Here is a 12,315-nt window from a genome sequence, read left to right as displayed (position 1 = left end):
CAGATTTTTATTTTTACATCTTAGAAATTCTTTCTCTGCTGATCTTAAATTGTCCCACAAGGTCTGAAGATCTTGATTCCAGTAGGGTTTGTAAGATTTTCGGAACTTTTTATCACTGGCTTTCCGCTTACAATTTTGCAATTCTGTATAGACACATCCCCAAAGTTTATCATACCAAGCATCTAAATCCTTTTGACTAAACTTTATAACTCCCACTTGCTCAGTTAGACCCAACAATATAGTGTTGTATTGTCTAGAGGCCAAAAAACGACTCAGGGAGTTGCCTTGGTAACACATTTCTACTAGGATGCTGCAGTGAATCTTCTTTAACAAAATATGGTCTCACTTGGAACTTTAACAACAGTAAAGAATGGTCAGGTAATTTACACCTATCACCCAATAAAGAAAACCCTCACTACCTACTCTCTCAATTGACTAATTTGGGGTGAAAACACAAAATGTAACACAATTATTTAAACCTTCATGTGGAACAATAATATAATCAACTACTGCTTTACCTTTAATTGAGACTGAAGTAAAGTTGTCATTGCCCAAAGGGATTCTACCATTGAGTACACAGCCCTTAACATCTCTCAAAAACTCAATTAATATTTCCCCATAGCTATTAACGGTGCTGTCTAAATTAACCCTGGTAGGAATGTTATCCACTTCATTAATAAAGTCATCAAGGTTACCAATTCGGCCATTTAAGTCCCCACACAAATAGATAGCGTCCACATCAGACAATATAAACATCTGAGCTGTTAAGGACCCAAAGAAAGAATGAGACCCAGTTGATCTTGTAGATCCTTCTGGAGGTAAGTAGCAGGTGAAGATAACAAAACAGTAGTCAGAAAATCTATCCTTAAATTGTAGTGCAAGTATTCCTTCCACTGATTTATCCTTTATTTTAATTTCATAAACCTCAAATAATGTATTCTTAACGAAAAAACCAACACCCCCGATCCTTTAACTGCTTTGATATGCATGGGTCGATTGTGACCAAACCAAGAATAGCCCTGTAATTCAATGACTTCATTTTGTTTTAAATGCGTTTCATTCAGTGAAATAATATCAGGGCTATAGTCAAATAATATTATTTTTCTAAGTTCACTGTTCCATACAGTCCAACCGTTTATATATCAATGTACTAATGTGAGATTGTCCGCATTTCGCACTTTAAAACTATCTGGGGGTTGGGCAGTTACCTCTCAGTCACCCCCCGTGTTGGACCCCCGTCTTGTAGGTCCGCTGCCATCCAGGGTGGCACTGTTCTGGTGCTCCTGCTGGTCACGTTTCACCAGTCTCCCATTACCAGTCAGGAAATACTCCTTTCCAGACGGGAGTTCACTGAGAATGGTTCTGAAGTTCAAGTTGATCAACCTCTCAACAAATGAACCAGATATCCGTCTACATAACATGCTATTTAAATTACATTTTAACCTTTGCCTAAGCCTGCAAGGTCGTCAAGGTTGCATGACTTCATCTTTTAGCCGTTTCTCCTCTTGTTCTTTCTGCTTTTTCCTAACCATCTGATGTCTTAGAACAGTTGTTCTGAGCTGCTGTACAAAGTTACAGGTGCACTACTGTAGGTCACTGGTTCTCAACCTGTAGGCTGGGGCCCTCTGGTGCGCTGCGATGGTATTGCAAGTGGGCCTTGCAATACCTGCTGATACAGTTACAGAAGAACAGGCGTGTCGAACTCATTTTGGGGTCCGGGCCACATTGGTCAAATCGTAATCTCTCAAGAACAGATTCTGCTCTGCGTTTGAATCTGTCGGGGGGGTTCGTCATATCGCGTACGCACTGGCCTACAAGTGGGCGTGCCTTCAGATCAGGAAGCAGGCCGCGCTTTGCCCAATCAAATGTAGTGGGCGGGATTTACGTTTCTGCCGATCCTTCCCCACTAGAAACAAACCGAAACTCATTTAACAATAGCGTCCTCGGAGCAGACAAAACCACAGAAAGATATTCACATTTTAACATCATAGAAACAAGTGGGCTTATAACCAAAACGATCCATGTTCTCTGGGAGAAGTGGTGTTAGTGTTCCGTGTAGAAATATTGTTAGTGGGAATGAAAACATAGTTGCACCACCGGAAGTGAAAGGCTGAAAACCCCGGTTTCCTTGCGTACGTGTGCTACGTCGACTTCCTCCCAGAACCAAGTGAGATAGTAAAAAACAGCAGAGGGCACTGTTTTTCCTTTTCATTTGGCGATGGGTTCCCAGATTGGTCAAATGGTGACTTGATGTGGGCCGCAACCAGTTGCGGACGCGCATGCGCGCTCACACGCATTCAGTTATACAGCATTGTTTTGCAGTCTATTGTCTCAGTATCACTTTTTAGAAAAAAATATTATCAGGAAGAATAGCTACTTTAATTATTGACATTAAAAACAAAATGCAATTTGTAAGGAGCATTCAATCCGGGAACGTATACTGTCATTTTAGATTTTAGCTATAACCATTATTTTTATACTTTGGCTATTCAAAAATAGTAATAGATCTACTAAAATAGTAATAGATCTACAAGCTCATAGCGCGGCACCGAGTGCCGCACTACGAGCTTGTAGATCTGCAACATTTTTAACTCGAAACATTGCCTCTGGGGGGTGTTCACTCTCCATTCCGACATCTCACCACTCCGACTAGTGGCTTCCGCGTGCGGTTAGGGTTAGGTATAGGGTTCGTCAACGTCGGAAAGGCGACATGTCGGAAAGGAGAAATGCACCCCCTCTGGGGGTCCCTGGAACAACATATTTTGATGGGGTCGGCGGCCAAATACATATCATTTAGACATAAAAAAGTTAGAGAACCACATATTATAGCAACATAAGTGCTTCCGAAAACTGGATTTAGAAGACATTTGTAAAGACTTGCACAAAATGTCCACGATTTTTCAAAAATAGCAGATCTACAAGCTCATACTGCGGCACTATGAGCTTGTATATATGTTATTTTTGAATAGCCAAAGAAATCTTAAAATGACACAGATGCTTTCCCGGATTGAATGGGTTAAATACGTTCTGAGTTCAAATAATACTGAGGATTTCACTGTGCAAGCTCCTGAGAAATAAAAGAAGCAGCTTTGATACATTCATACGTTTTTAACTCATATGATTAATGCTTCTAACTACCATTATTATGTTTTCAAAAATGGCAAATTTACATGGTGTAGCCAGCATGAAATTTCATCTAAATCACTTGCTGCTTCCAGACACCTGACATCTCTTTGCTTTAATGTCAGGGACCAGTTATTTTCATCATATAATTGAATGCCTATTACTGTATGTGTCACCTATTCATTTTCTTGCAATGCTGACCTCTCACTCACTCACTCACTCACTTACATAGACAGTGGGGGTTCAGTGTGTTTTTATGAGTCCATTGTCCAGTCTGTCTCGCTTAATTGTGTCGATAACACTGTGTGTGTGTGTGTGTGTGTGTGTGTGTGTGTGTGTGTGTGTGTGTGTGTGTGTGTGTGTGTGTGTGTGTGTGTGTCAGACAGACAGACCTGTTGACCCGACCAGTATAGATCAGCTTTCAAATCAGCCAGTTTTAGCGCCACCATGATACAGATTTAGCAAAACAAATAGTTTTGTTATGTTATGACCCCTAGGGGTCATAAGTGTATTTCACAGGGAAAGTGTATTTCCCTGTGTGGTGTCTTGTCTTGGTATGTCCTGTGTGTGTCTTTCTCTCCTCATTGGTGTGTGTGTGTGTGTGTGTGTGTGTGTGTGTGTGTGTGTGTGTGTGTGTGTGTGTGTGTGTGTGTGAGCTTGAGTAGTGATGAGTGACTGATTGAGTACCAGCTGGAGTGAATGGTAACTGAGTGGCGTCTGAGTGATTGGCTCCTGTGTGGTGGACTCCTCTATAAAGCTGGCTGGTGATTGGCTCCTCCCAGAGGAAAAATCTGCTTCTCATTTTAATCTCAGATGCTTCTCTTGAGCAACCAGCTTTTATTTCTCATTTGAAGATCACTTAAAGATCACCTATGGATTTTATGGCTCCTAACTTGAATACTAGGATCCGTAAGCGAGACATAGGGGGAGACAGCGGTATATACATTAGAGCTGTATTTGAGAGATAGATGAGGAATAGACAAGATACAATAAGAGCTGTATTTGGGAGATAAATGAGACATGGGCGAGATACATTAAAAGCTGTATTTGAGAGATACATGAGACATAGGCGAGATACATTAAGAGCTGTATTTGAGTGATAAATGAGGCATAGGTGAGATCTCCCTATTGGCTTTGTTTCCCTATTGGCTTTGTTAAGTCTCTTTAGCTTCTCATTGAGACATACATTAGCAATAATTGAGATTTAATTTCCCATTTCTCATTGAGGTATAAATGAGTGAACATGCTAATAAATATTTAAAAAACAGCATTAATTGTGGCAAAAACACATTTATTGAAGTATCCACAAACAGCAGGCAGCTTTAACATATATTTATATGTACAAAAACAAAAATGTATTGGCATCAATTTACATAAAAGTTGAAACTTAGGTATACTGGGAGTGGGGAGACTAAAACTAAGACGAAAAATGTTCTACCTTTTTCCACTGACAAACTAAATGGAAACTAAATAAAAGCTATGATGACTAAATATACTGACAATTTCGTCAACAAATAACTAGACTAAAATGTTAGGAAGGGACTAGTGGACAAGCGATCTAGTATATGTCATCTTACAATTAGTTGCATGCTGAAAATTGCAGATCTACAAGCTCACGTGTCGCGGTGCAACGTGTTGTGAGCTTGTAGAGCTATTTTCAGCAAGTGTAAAAACAGTCATTACGACGGCATCAAGGCCCGACAAAATACATTTTTAGTCGACTAAATCAACTGTAGATTTAGTCGACTAAAATCTTATGACATTTAGTTGACTAAAACTAGACTAACAATAAAACATTCCAGGTGACTAAACTAAGTGAAAACTATTCAAGAGACTAATGACTAAAACTAAAATCTGCTGCCAAAAACACTGGGGAGTACATAGTCCTTTGCAGCACGGCTTCGGCACTTGTTGGTCATGGCTTTCTTCAAGCCCTCTTCACTGAAACCATTGGTCCATGATGCCAGAGAGGAACACCGCAAGACGTAGTCTGCAGACAGAGAAGATGACATGACACAAGTCAGTCAACATGGGTTTCCCCCGGTTAAATATATACATTTTAAAGACTATATGACTCTACAGACTGAGCACAGCATAGCCACAGACGAGGCCAACCTGGTTCAGAGTGTACTGTACGTCCCACCAGCGCAACATGTTGGAACATGCATTTTTTTTACTGCACAAAGGCAGCCAAATTGCCCAATGATAATGTATTGGTGACATCATAAATTGAGAATATAATTTACAAAACCAAGATTTGTCAAGGATCAAGTATATTTATATGTCCCAAGCTGGGCCTTTCACAGCAGATAATAAACGCCCTAAAACACAATACAGTAAGACAGACATGTGTATATTGTCACAAGATACCCCCAACAATCTTTTTAGCCCCCTTAAAAGGAGAATTCCATGCTAGAATGCTTTCTTACCTTTCTTTGTAGTTGTTACGTCCCCACCAAAGAGGTCCAGGTGTTTATTTTGTGCAAAAACTCCTTATTGCCTATTTCCCCTACCGTAGGCCCTCAATGAATTGCATTGAATGGAATGGGAATTGAATGGGGCTATGGGGTGTTGTGCTAATTCGCTTATTTCCATCGAAATAAGTAGTAAAGTGTGCCGCTTGGGATATTATTTACATTATGGAAAGAGGATATATACAAAAATAATAATAATTTTGAGCAAAAGAAATAAGCGAATTAGCACAACACCCCATAGCCCCATTCAATGCAATTAATTTAGGGCTCATGGTAGGGGAAATAAGGCCAATAAGGAGCTTTTGCACAAAATAACACCTGGACCTCTTTGGTGTGTACTTAACAACTACAAAGAAAGGTAAGAAAGCCTTTTAGTATGGAATTCTCCTTTAAGGGCATTTTAAAATGCCCTTAAAGCCAGAAAGCCAGAAAGCCAGAAAGGCTCAGCTACATTGACCCCTTTCTGCGCTCAGTGCACCATGAAAACGGACAACTGTGACCTTCTGAAAACTTCACTATCTAGTTGCAGCTCACAACACGGATCACTCGCTACCAAGAACGTCAGGTTCAGTGTGAAATGTATGGCAAACGTAAACATCCATACCTGGATATAGCTCCTGCTGCCCGAGACTGGACACTCCAGACTCTAGGTCACCAGGGTGATAAAGCCCTTCAGTGCGTCTAGTTGCTCAGAGCCTAGAACAAAGACAAAAAAATCTGAGTCTACTGAGTGTATTTGTAAAACAATAAGATTGAGTACTGTTCTATATAGCTCTACAGTATATTCTGATAGCAGTCATTGATGAGTATTTGTTCAGTAGCAGGGGTCGATCTCCCCTGCTCTTCAGTAAACAGAAAATGTAGGGATATTTTGGGATACCAAAGTTTTCCAGTCATGTCAGAGAACTCACAAAAGAGGTACAGGATAAAGTAAAGTTTCAAGTGAGACAAAGACATTAGCAGACAACTGAAAACTGCAACATTACAGGCAATAAAACTTACTGATACTGGAGAGCACAGTGGTTATCCTCCTCAACTGGAGCTGGAGCTTCTCCACCTCAAACCGACAAGAGTCGCAAGGCTGCCACCCTTGACCCTCTGGTATGCTCTGGTCCGATGGTTTTGGTTGACCTGGAAAGATTGAAAGCACGTCAAAAACTGTAAAGAAAAGTAAAAAAAAAAAAAAGTAGAATGCAAAACTCATCTATGAATCCTGAATTTGAAGGACAACAGTGCCAAGTCTGCTGACACTTAGCTGAGGAACCACACCTTCTACTGGAGCATCACTGGACGGAGATGGAGGTTGCAGTACACTGGGTGTTTCTTGGTTCCACTGATCCAAGTCCATATATGTAGCTGCATACGGCTGTGCAGAAAAGAGAAAAGGCCCTTAATTGTACTTGGTCAAAAATCATCAAAACTATAGGCTACTATACAAGCTCATAGCGCAGCACCGAGTGCTGTGCTCCGAGCTTGTAGGTCTAAATGGGTTAAGAAAGACATACCTCATCAACAGGTCGGCAGGCCTGTGTAGAAGAGGCTGGAGGGTATGGCTGTAGATCGGGGTAAAAGGTATCACAAGGTTGCAGAGACATAGAAAAGTAACCTTAGTTTGTAGTCTGTCAAAGATCTTTAAAAAATAGCTATGCCTTTATGCAATGCATTGTGGATTTTAGATAGACCAATCAAAAGCAATGTGGAATGTAATACAAGTCACAAATAAATTCAATCTAAAGAAAACATACCTCTTCAACAGGTCGACAGGCCTGTGTAGAGGCCGGAGGGCATGGCTGTAGACCATAGTTAAATGGGTCATAAGGCTGGGAGACAGAAAAATGACATTAGTTTGTAGTCTGTCAAAGATCAGTACAAATACATTTACTAAATGAAGTTGTGTTCAATGGAGTGTTGTGTTCATCACATAACATTCACCACAGTATAAATACACCCGAGATCAGTTGACTCAAATGAATTCCCCCCTCCTCCCCAACAAACCTTCTCATCCACAGCTTTGCCCTGCGATACTGTTAAATTTGAGCAGAAGGTGTGGTCTCTTACTACTAGTGAACCCAACACTTACAGTATATCTGAAATGTTACAAAGTCACAACTTAAATGTAGACATTAAAGGGATATTTCACTTTCAAAAAAACTTTGGGTCATTTTATCTTCTACTCAGGCTTTTGTGAGCCCCCCAGACAGTTTTTAAGTTGCTTAATTCAGTATTTAGATATTTGATATTCATTTTATCAGACACGCCCCCTTCCTATAGACGAATCCACAGATGCGCTGCCTGTAGCTGCCTGTAGGCGGCCATTGCTGCGGTGTCGTGTCCGCGTAGCGTTGACACCGCAGCAATGGCTGCGCGCAGGGCAGTGCTCCGTGGATTCGTGTATACAAACCCATTATAACTTCAAACTCCATTTTAACCATGTTAGATTCATCAAAAACACCCGTCCTTGGTTCTGGTGACTCATACCGCCCCCCTAATACGCGAGGGGGCCGTGTTTTTTCGATTACTTTTTTCATTTCTTTTTAATATTTTTTTGGAAAATGAAAATAATAAAATACAATAAAAAAATTAAATAAAATAAATGAAAAAAAGAAAAAGAAAAACACGGCCCCCTCACGTATTAGGAGGGCAGGGTGAGGTGAGTGAACCAAGGATGGGTGTTTTTGATGAATCTAACATGGTTAAAATGGAGTTTGAAGTTATAATGGGTTTGTATGGGAAGGGGGCGTGACTGATAAAATGAATATCAAATATCTAAATACTGAATCAAGCGACTTAAATACTGTCTGGCGGGCTGACAAAAGCCTGAGTAGACGATAAAATGACCAAAAGTTTTTTTGAAAGTGAAATATCCCTTTAAATGTCAAGAGCTGGGCAGAGGGCCTGGGGAAAGACCGGTGTGGCCCAAGGGCTAGCCCCACTTGAAAACGGATCATAAAGCTGGAGACATAGCAAAATAACATTAGCGGTAGTTTGTAGTCTGTCAAATTGAAAATCTACAGCCAATTGTAGATTAACTAACCAACACTTACGACATTTTTATCTTTAACCCATTTTGTACGGGACTCCTTTTGGTGTTTTAAGCATTATGTTATACTTTAGCTATTGAAAAATAGCAGATCTACAATTTCATAGCCCGGCACTTTTTGAAAAAACGTGAAAATGTAGTGCAAATCTTTGGATATTTTTTTTCAGAGCGTTTTTAACTGAAATCTTTGCTTCAGGGGGGTCCCTGGAACAACATATTTTCAGATGGTGGTCGGCGGCCAATTACATATAATCTTGGGGGTCCTTGACATAAAAATGTTTGAGAATGACTGACATAGAAACAGGGTTTTTTCAGAAAACTGTCAGGATTTAGAAGACATTTGTAGAATCGTTCCCAGGTCTAAATGGGTTAAGTAAAGACCTTACATAGTATTGAAAAGAACATTGTACCGTGTCAGGAATCTGTGGACAGAAGCCCTGGGTGTGATGGCCTTAGGGCTTGCTAGCTGTGGTGCAGACCATTGAGCAGAAGGCTGGAGAGACATGAAATCTAACATTAGAAAAGAATATCTGAAAATAAACCAAAACAAAAAAAGAGAAAAAGGGCGTGGAACCAAAACTCTTGAGGCATAAAACTCACACGGCAAACAAGTCCGTTAAGGAGATGTCAAAAGTCCATTCAGGCAGGATGTCTAAACCAGCAGGCATCCACCGGGGTGAGGAACTCATGGTTGGAAATCAGTGACATGACAATCTGGAAGGGCACAAAAAAGAACAATATAAGTATTGAAAGCTGATTATGAGGTGTAGGTGGGAAGACAAGCAGAGAAGGTCAGGTATCTACAGGGCTGAGAATTGGGGACAGTTGTCATGTGATACAGGTGATGAGGAAAGGTGTGTGGACAGTTAGAAGATGGCAGGTCTGGGGAGGTGAGGGGCAATCCAGAAACTGCCCTGTGATCCTTTCTTCTTACATTAGTTGACTTTCCCTTTTCTGAACAACACCTAATAGGTAAAGTCCTTTTGCACACCTACTTACAAAGGACATGCAGTTACACAGGAGATGACAGCCAACGTAGAGAAGAAAATAAGTGGTCCTGCACACCATATTCAATTACTTAAGATTTATTTGCTTAACTACCTAATGAAGGTCAGCTAATCGAAACGTTCTTACAAATAGATAAATAAAATGTAACTTAAGACAGTGTTCTGACCACTTCTTTACTTCTGAACAACTCCTAAAATCAGAGCCTGAGATAGAGATCTAAAAAAAACTAATTAAGTAATAAAACTCTACTAAAATATGACCATGACAATGTCATTCATATAGTGGGGAAGAGAATGGTCCAAATGTTTTGCACATAACTTACACTCAAAGCCAATCGAAGTCCATCAATTGCTTCAGGAGGGAGGAGACAGGAGGACAAACCCACTTTTCTGGCTGAGCAGCTTTGTTGTTTGGTGCCACCGCCAAATTGCGCCAATGGGTTGATCCCAACGAAACATCTGAAATCACAAAACACATATGGAAAAGGTGCACTCACAGCTGTTCTACAAGAGAGCACATCTTTTGAGTTACACATGATGGTTCTACTTCAAGCAGAAAGTTACCTTTGAATGAATTCCAGTGTGTAACAGGCGTGCTCCTCCTGGTACACCAAAGTTGTAATAACTGGAAAACTGCCATTCCAGCCAGGAAGTTGATCTGTGGAGCCACAACGACCGACCTCAATGCTCAGCATCCATTGTGTAGCTGTGAGAACTTCACCTAAAGATAATTTGACATATATGGTTTGCATGTTAACAGTGTTTGTCTGTTGCTTTCCACATAACAATAGACTGTTAAACTAAAACATGACCTCCATATAGTCTCCGTATTTGCAATGCTTTAAAACAGATTAGAAAAAAACAGTAAAAAGTGTGCAGACTAAACTCAGTGTTAATTTAACTGTCTTAAGCAGGGGTCTTCAACAGGGGGTCCGGGACCCCTAGGGGGTCCTCAGAATAACTACAAGGGGTCAGAATTACTACAGGGGGTCCACCAAATCTTTGTGTGATATGATTATGTTAATTTAACTGTCTTAAGCAGGGGTCTTCAACAGGGGGTCCGGGACCCCTAGGGGGTCCTCAGAATTACTACAGGGGGTCCGCCAAATCTTTGTGTGATACGATTATTTATTTTACCTTAACCAATTGAACCTTAGCATCCCTTTTGTGAGGAGAACTTTAGCCAAAAATAGCAGATCTACAAGCTCACAACGCCTCACGCTGCAAGCTTGTAGATCAGCTATTTTTGGCAAAGAGGGAAAAAGAGCAGACCAAGTAAACAAAAAAAGTTGAATCTGAAACACAATTTTATACAATATAGAGGGGGTCCCTGCCTCATCTCTCTCTCAGCTAGGGGGTCCATGGCCTGAAAACGTTGAAGACCCCTGGTCTTAAGGATCCATTCATTCCATTGGTACATTTGTACTCTCTTTCCCTAAATTAAATGATTTTACTTTGTACTGTAGGTTCAAAACAAAATTCATAGATGTAATAATAATAATAATAATAATAATAATGAATTACAGTCAAAACAAATGAGGCCAACATTAGCTCTCACTGATGTGGTCTGATTTATACCTGAAATAAACAATGACATCATGCACCACATGGAAATTAATATGCTAATAATGCCATGTCTAAGACTGTGTTGCACGCCCCAAAAAAACTGATTTGAAAGCTCACAATGCGTCGCTGTGAGCTTGTAGATCAGTGATGTTTGGGCATGCGTGAGTCTGTATAACCCCCTGTATTATGACAGTCATGACGAAACTTCAACCTGGTGTTTGCACGTTCTCCATGTAATGCCCTACATCTACATTAACGTTCAGATTTCAAATATAAAGTGCTTACCCCATGGCCACGGATGTTACAATCCACTTCGGGTCGGTGTAAGTACCCGTATATTCCGGATTGTTAAAAAAAAAAGCATTTTAATCCGATCAGTGGCCATTTTGTCATAGAGTTATAATGTAACAGAGTGCAGTACTCCTCCCAACCGATAGGGTCAAGTAGTTGAAAGCGTACAGAAATACGGAGAAAATGGCCATCGATCGAATTAAAATGCTTTTTATTGAACAATACAGACGATACGGGTATTGCCGAGTGCCCGAGTAGACTTGTAACATCCGTGACCATAGATTGAGCACTTTATATTTAAAATCTGAACGTTTATGCAGATGTATAGGTTGTAAATGGAGAAAGTGCAAAAAACTGGTTGAAGTTCGGCCGTGACGCTCGTGATGGACGAGCGTCGTGTGATCCATAGCTAATACACGACAAATGCACGACGTTTTACGATACTAACAAGTTGGATAACACACTTTAATTCCATAAAGTAATTCATCTTACCTGTTATCTAGTAGAGTAGAAGCACGGAAGCAACTGGTTTGTAAATAAATGTTCTCTTAGCCGACGGTTAGTTTCTCCGGCTGAACCCGACCCCGGCCGGTTCAAAACTGATAAGCTCCGCCTTGAACAGCTGCGTGACGTAATGACGTAATGTCGCACTGTAGGTCTGGTCAGGTTCTCAACCTGTGGGTCGGGACCCCCAGGGGATCCCCACCTGATTGGGGGGGATCTGTAGGTGGCAGTGACAGTGAAGTGACAATTTAAGTAACCCTTTTAATACCTAAAAAAAAAAAAAAATACTGCATCAAAAGTAATCAACAAA

The 12,315-nt window shown here is 40.6% G+C and overlaps 1 protein-coding gene across 4 annotated transcripts; it reads right to left on the bottom strand.

The window, feature by feature from the left end:
* Window positions 1–4,393: 4,393 nt before the first annotated feature.
* Window positions 4,394–12,084, bottom strand: LOC311047256 (uncharacterized protein). Of its 4 annotated transcripts, XM_084059913.1 has the most exons (10): window positions 11,994–12,084; window positions 10,209–10,365; window positions 9,968–10,103; window positions 9,238–9,351; window positions 7,343–7,417; window positions 7,103–7,150; window positions 6,867–6,963; window positions 6,600–6,728; window positions 6,202–6,293; window positions 4,394–5,113 (listed from the first exon to the last, which is right to left on the bottom strand). In XM_084059913.1, exons 7-9 carry the CDS (start codon window positions 6,943–6,945, stop codon window positions 6,244–6,246), a joined length of 258 nt encoding a protein of 85 aa, XP_083916039.1. In that variant the 5' UTR covers window positions 6,946–6,963; window positions 7,103–7,150; window positions 7,343–7,417; window positions 9,238–9,351; window positions 9,968–10,103; window positions 10,209–10,365; window positions 11,994–12,084; the 3' UTR covers window positions 4,394–5,113; window positions 6,202–6,243. The 4 variants fall into 4 exon arrangements, 2 of the variants coding, with proteins under 2 accessions (XP_083916039.1, XP_083916038.1); XM_084059912.1 differs by lacking the exons at window positions 4,394–5,113; window positions 6,202–6,293; window positions 6,600–6,728 and having other exon boundaries at window positions 6,781–6,963; XR_014600952.1 differs by lacking the exons at window positions 4,394–5,113; window positions 6,202–6,293; window positions 6,600–6,728; ... (1 more) ...; window positions 7,103–7,150; window positions 7,343–7,417 and adding exons at window positions 8,352–8,549; window positions 9,048–9,130.
* Between the last annotated feature and the right edge of the window lie 231 nt (window positions 12,085–12,315).

Source organism: Gymnoscopelus microlampas (assembly GCF_963454915.1).
Source record: "Gymnoscopelus microlampas genome assembly, chromosome: 6".
Lineage (NCBI taxonomy): Eukaryota > Metazoa > Chordata > Actinopteri > Myctophiformes > Myctophidae > Gymnoscopelus > Gymnoscopelus microlampas.
Note: the sequence above shows the minus strand (reverse complement) of the source record. Positions and strands in the feature narration are given on the sequence as shown.

What these genes read in the sequence shown, in the direction of transcription:
- LOC311047256 (XM_084059912.1), bottom strand. Translation starts at nt 9,326, where the DNA reads ATGAGTTCCTCACCCCGGTGGATGCCTGCTGGTTTAGACATCCTGCCT. An exon ending in CCTGTCGACCTGTTGAAGAG is followed by an intron (nt 7,151 to 7,342) that starts GTATGTTTTCTT and finishes CCCGATCTACAG; the next exon opens with CCATACCCTCCAGCCTCTTC. An exon ending in CCTGCCGACCTGTTGATGAG is followed by an intron (nt 6,964 to 7,102) that starts GTATGTCTTTCT and finishes TTTTCTGCACAG; the next exon opens with CCGTATGCAGCTACATATAT.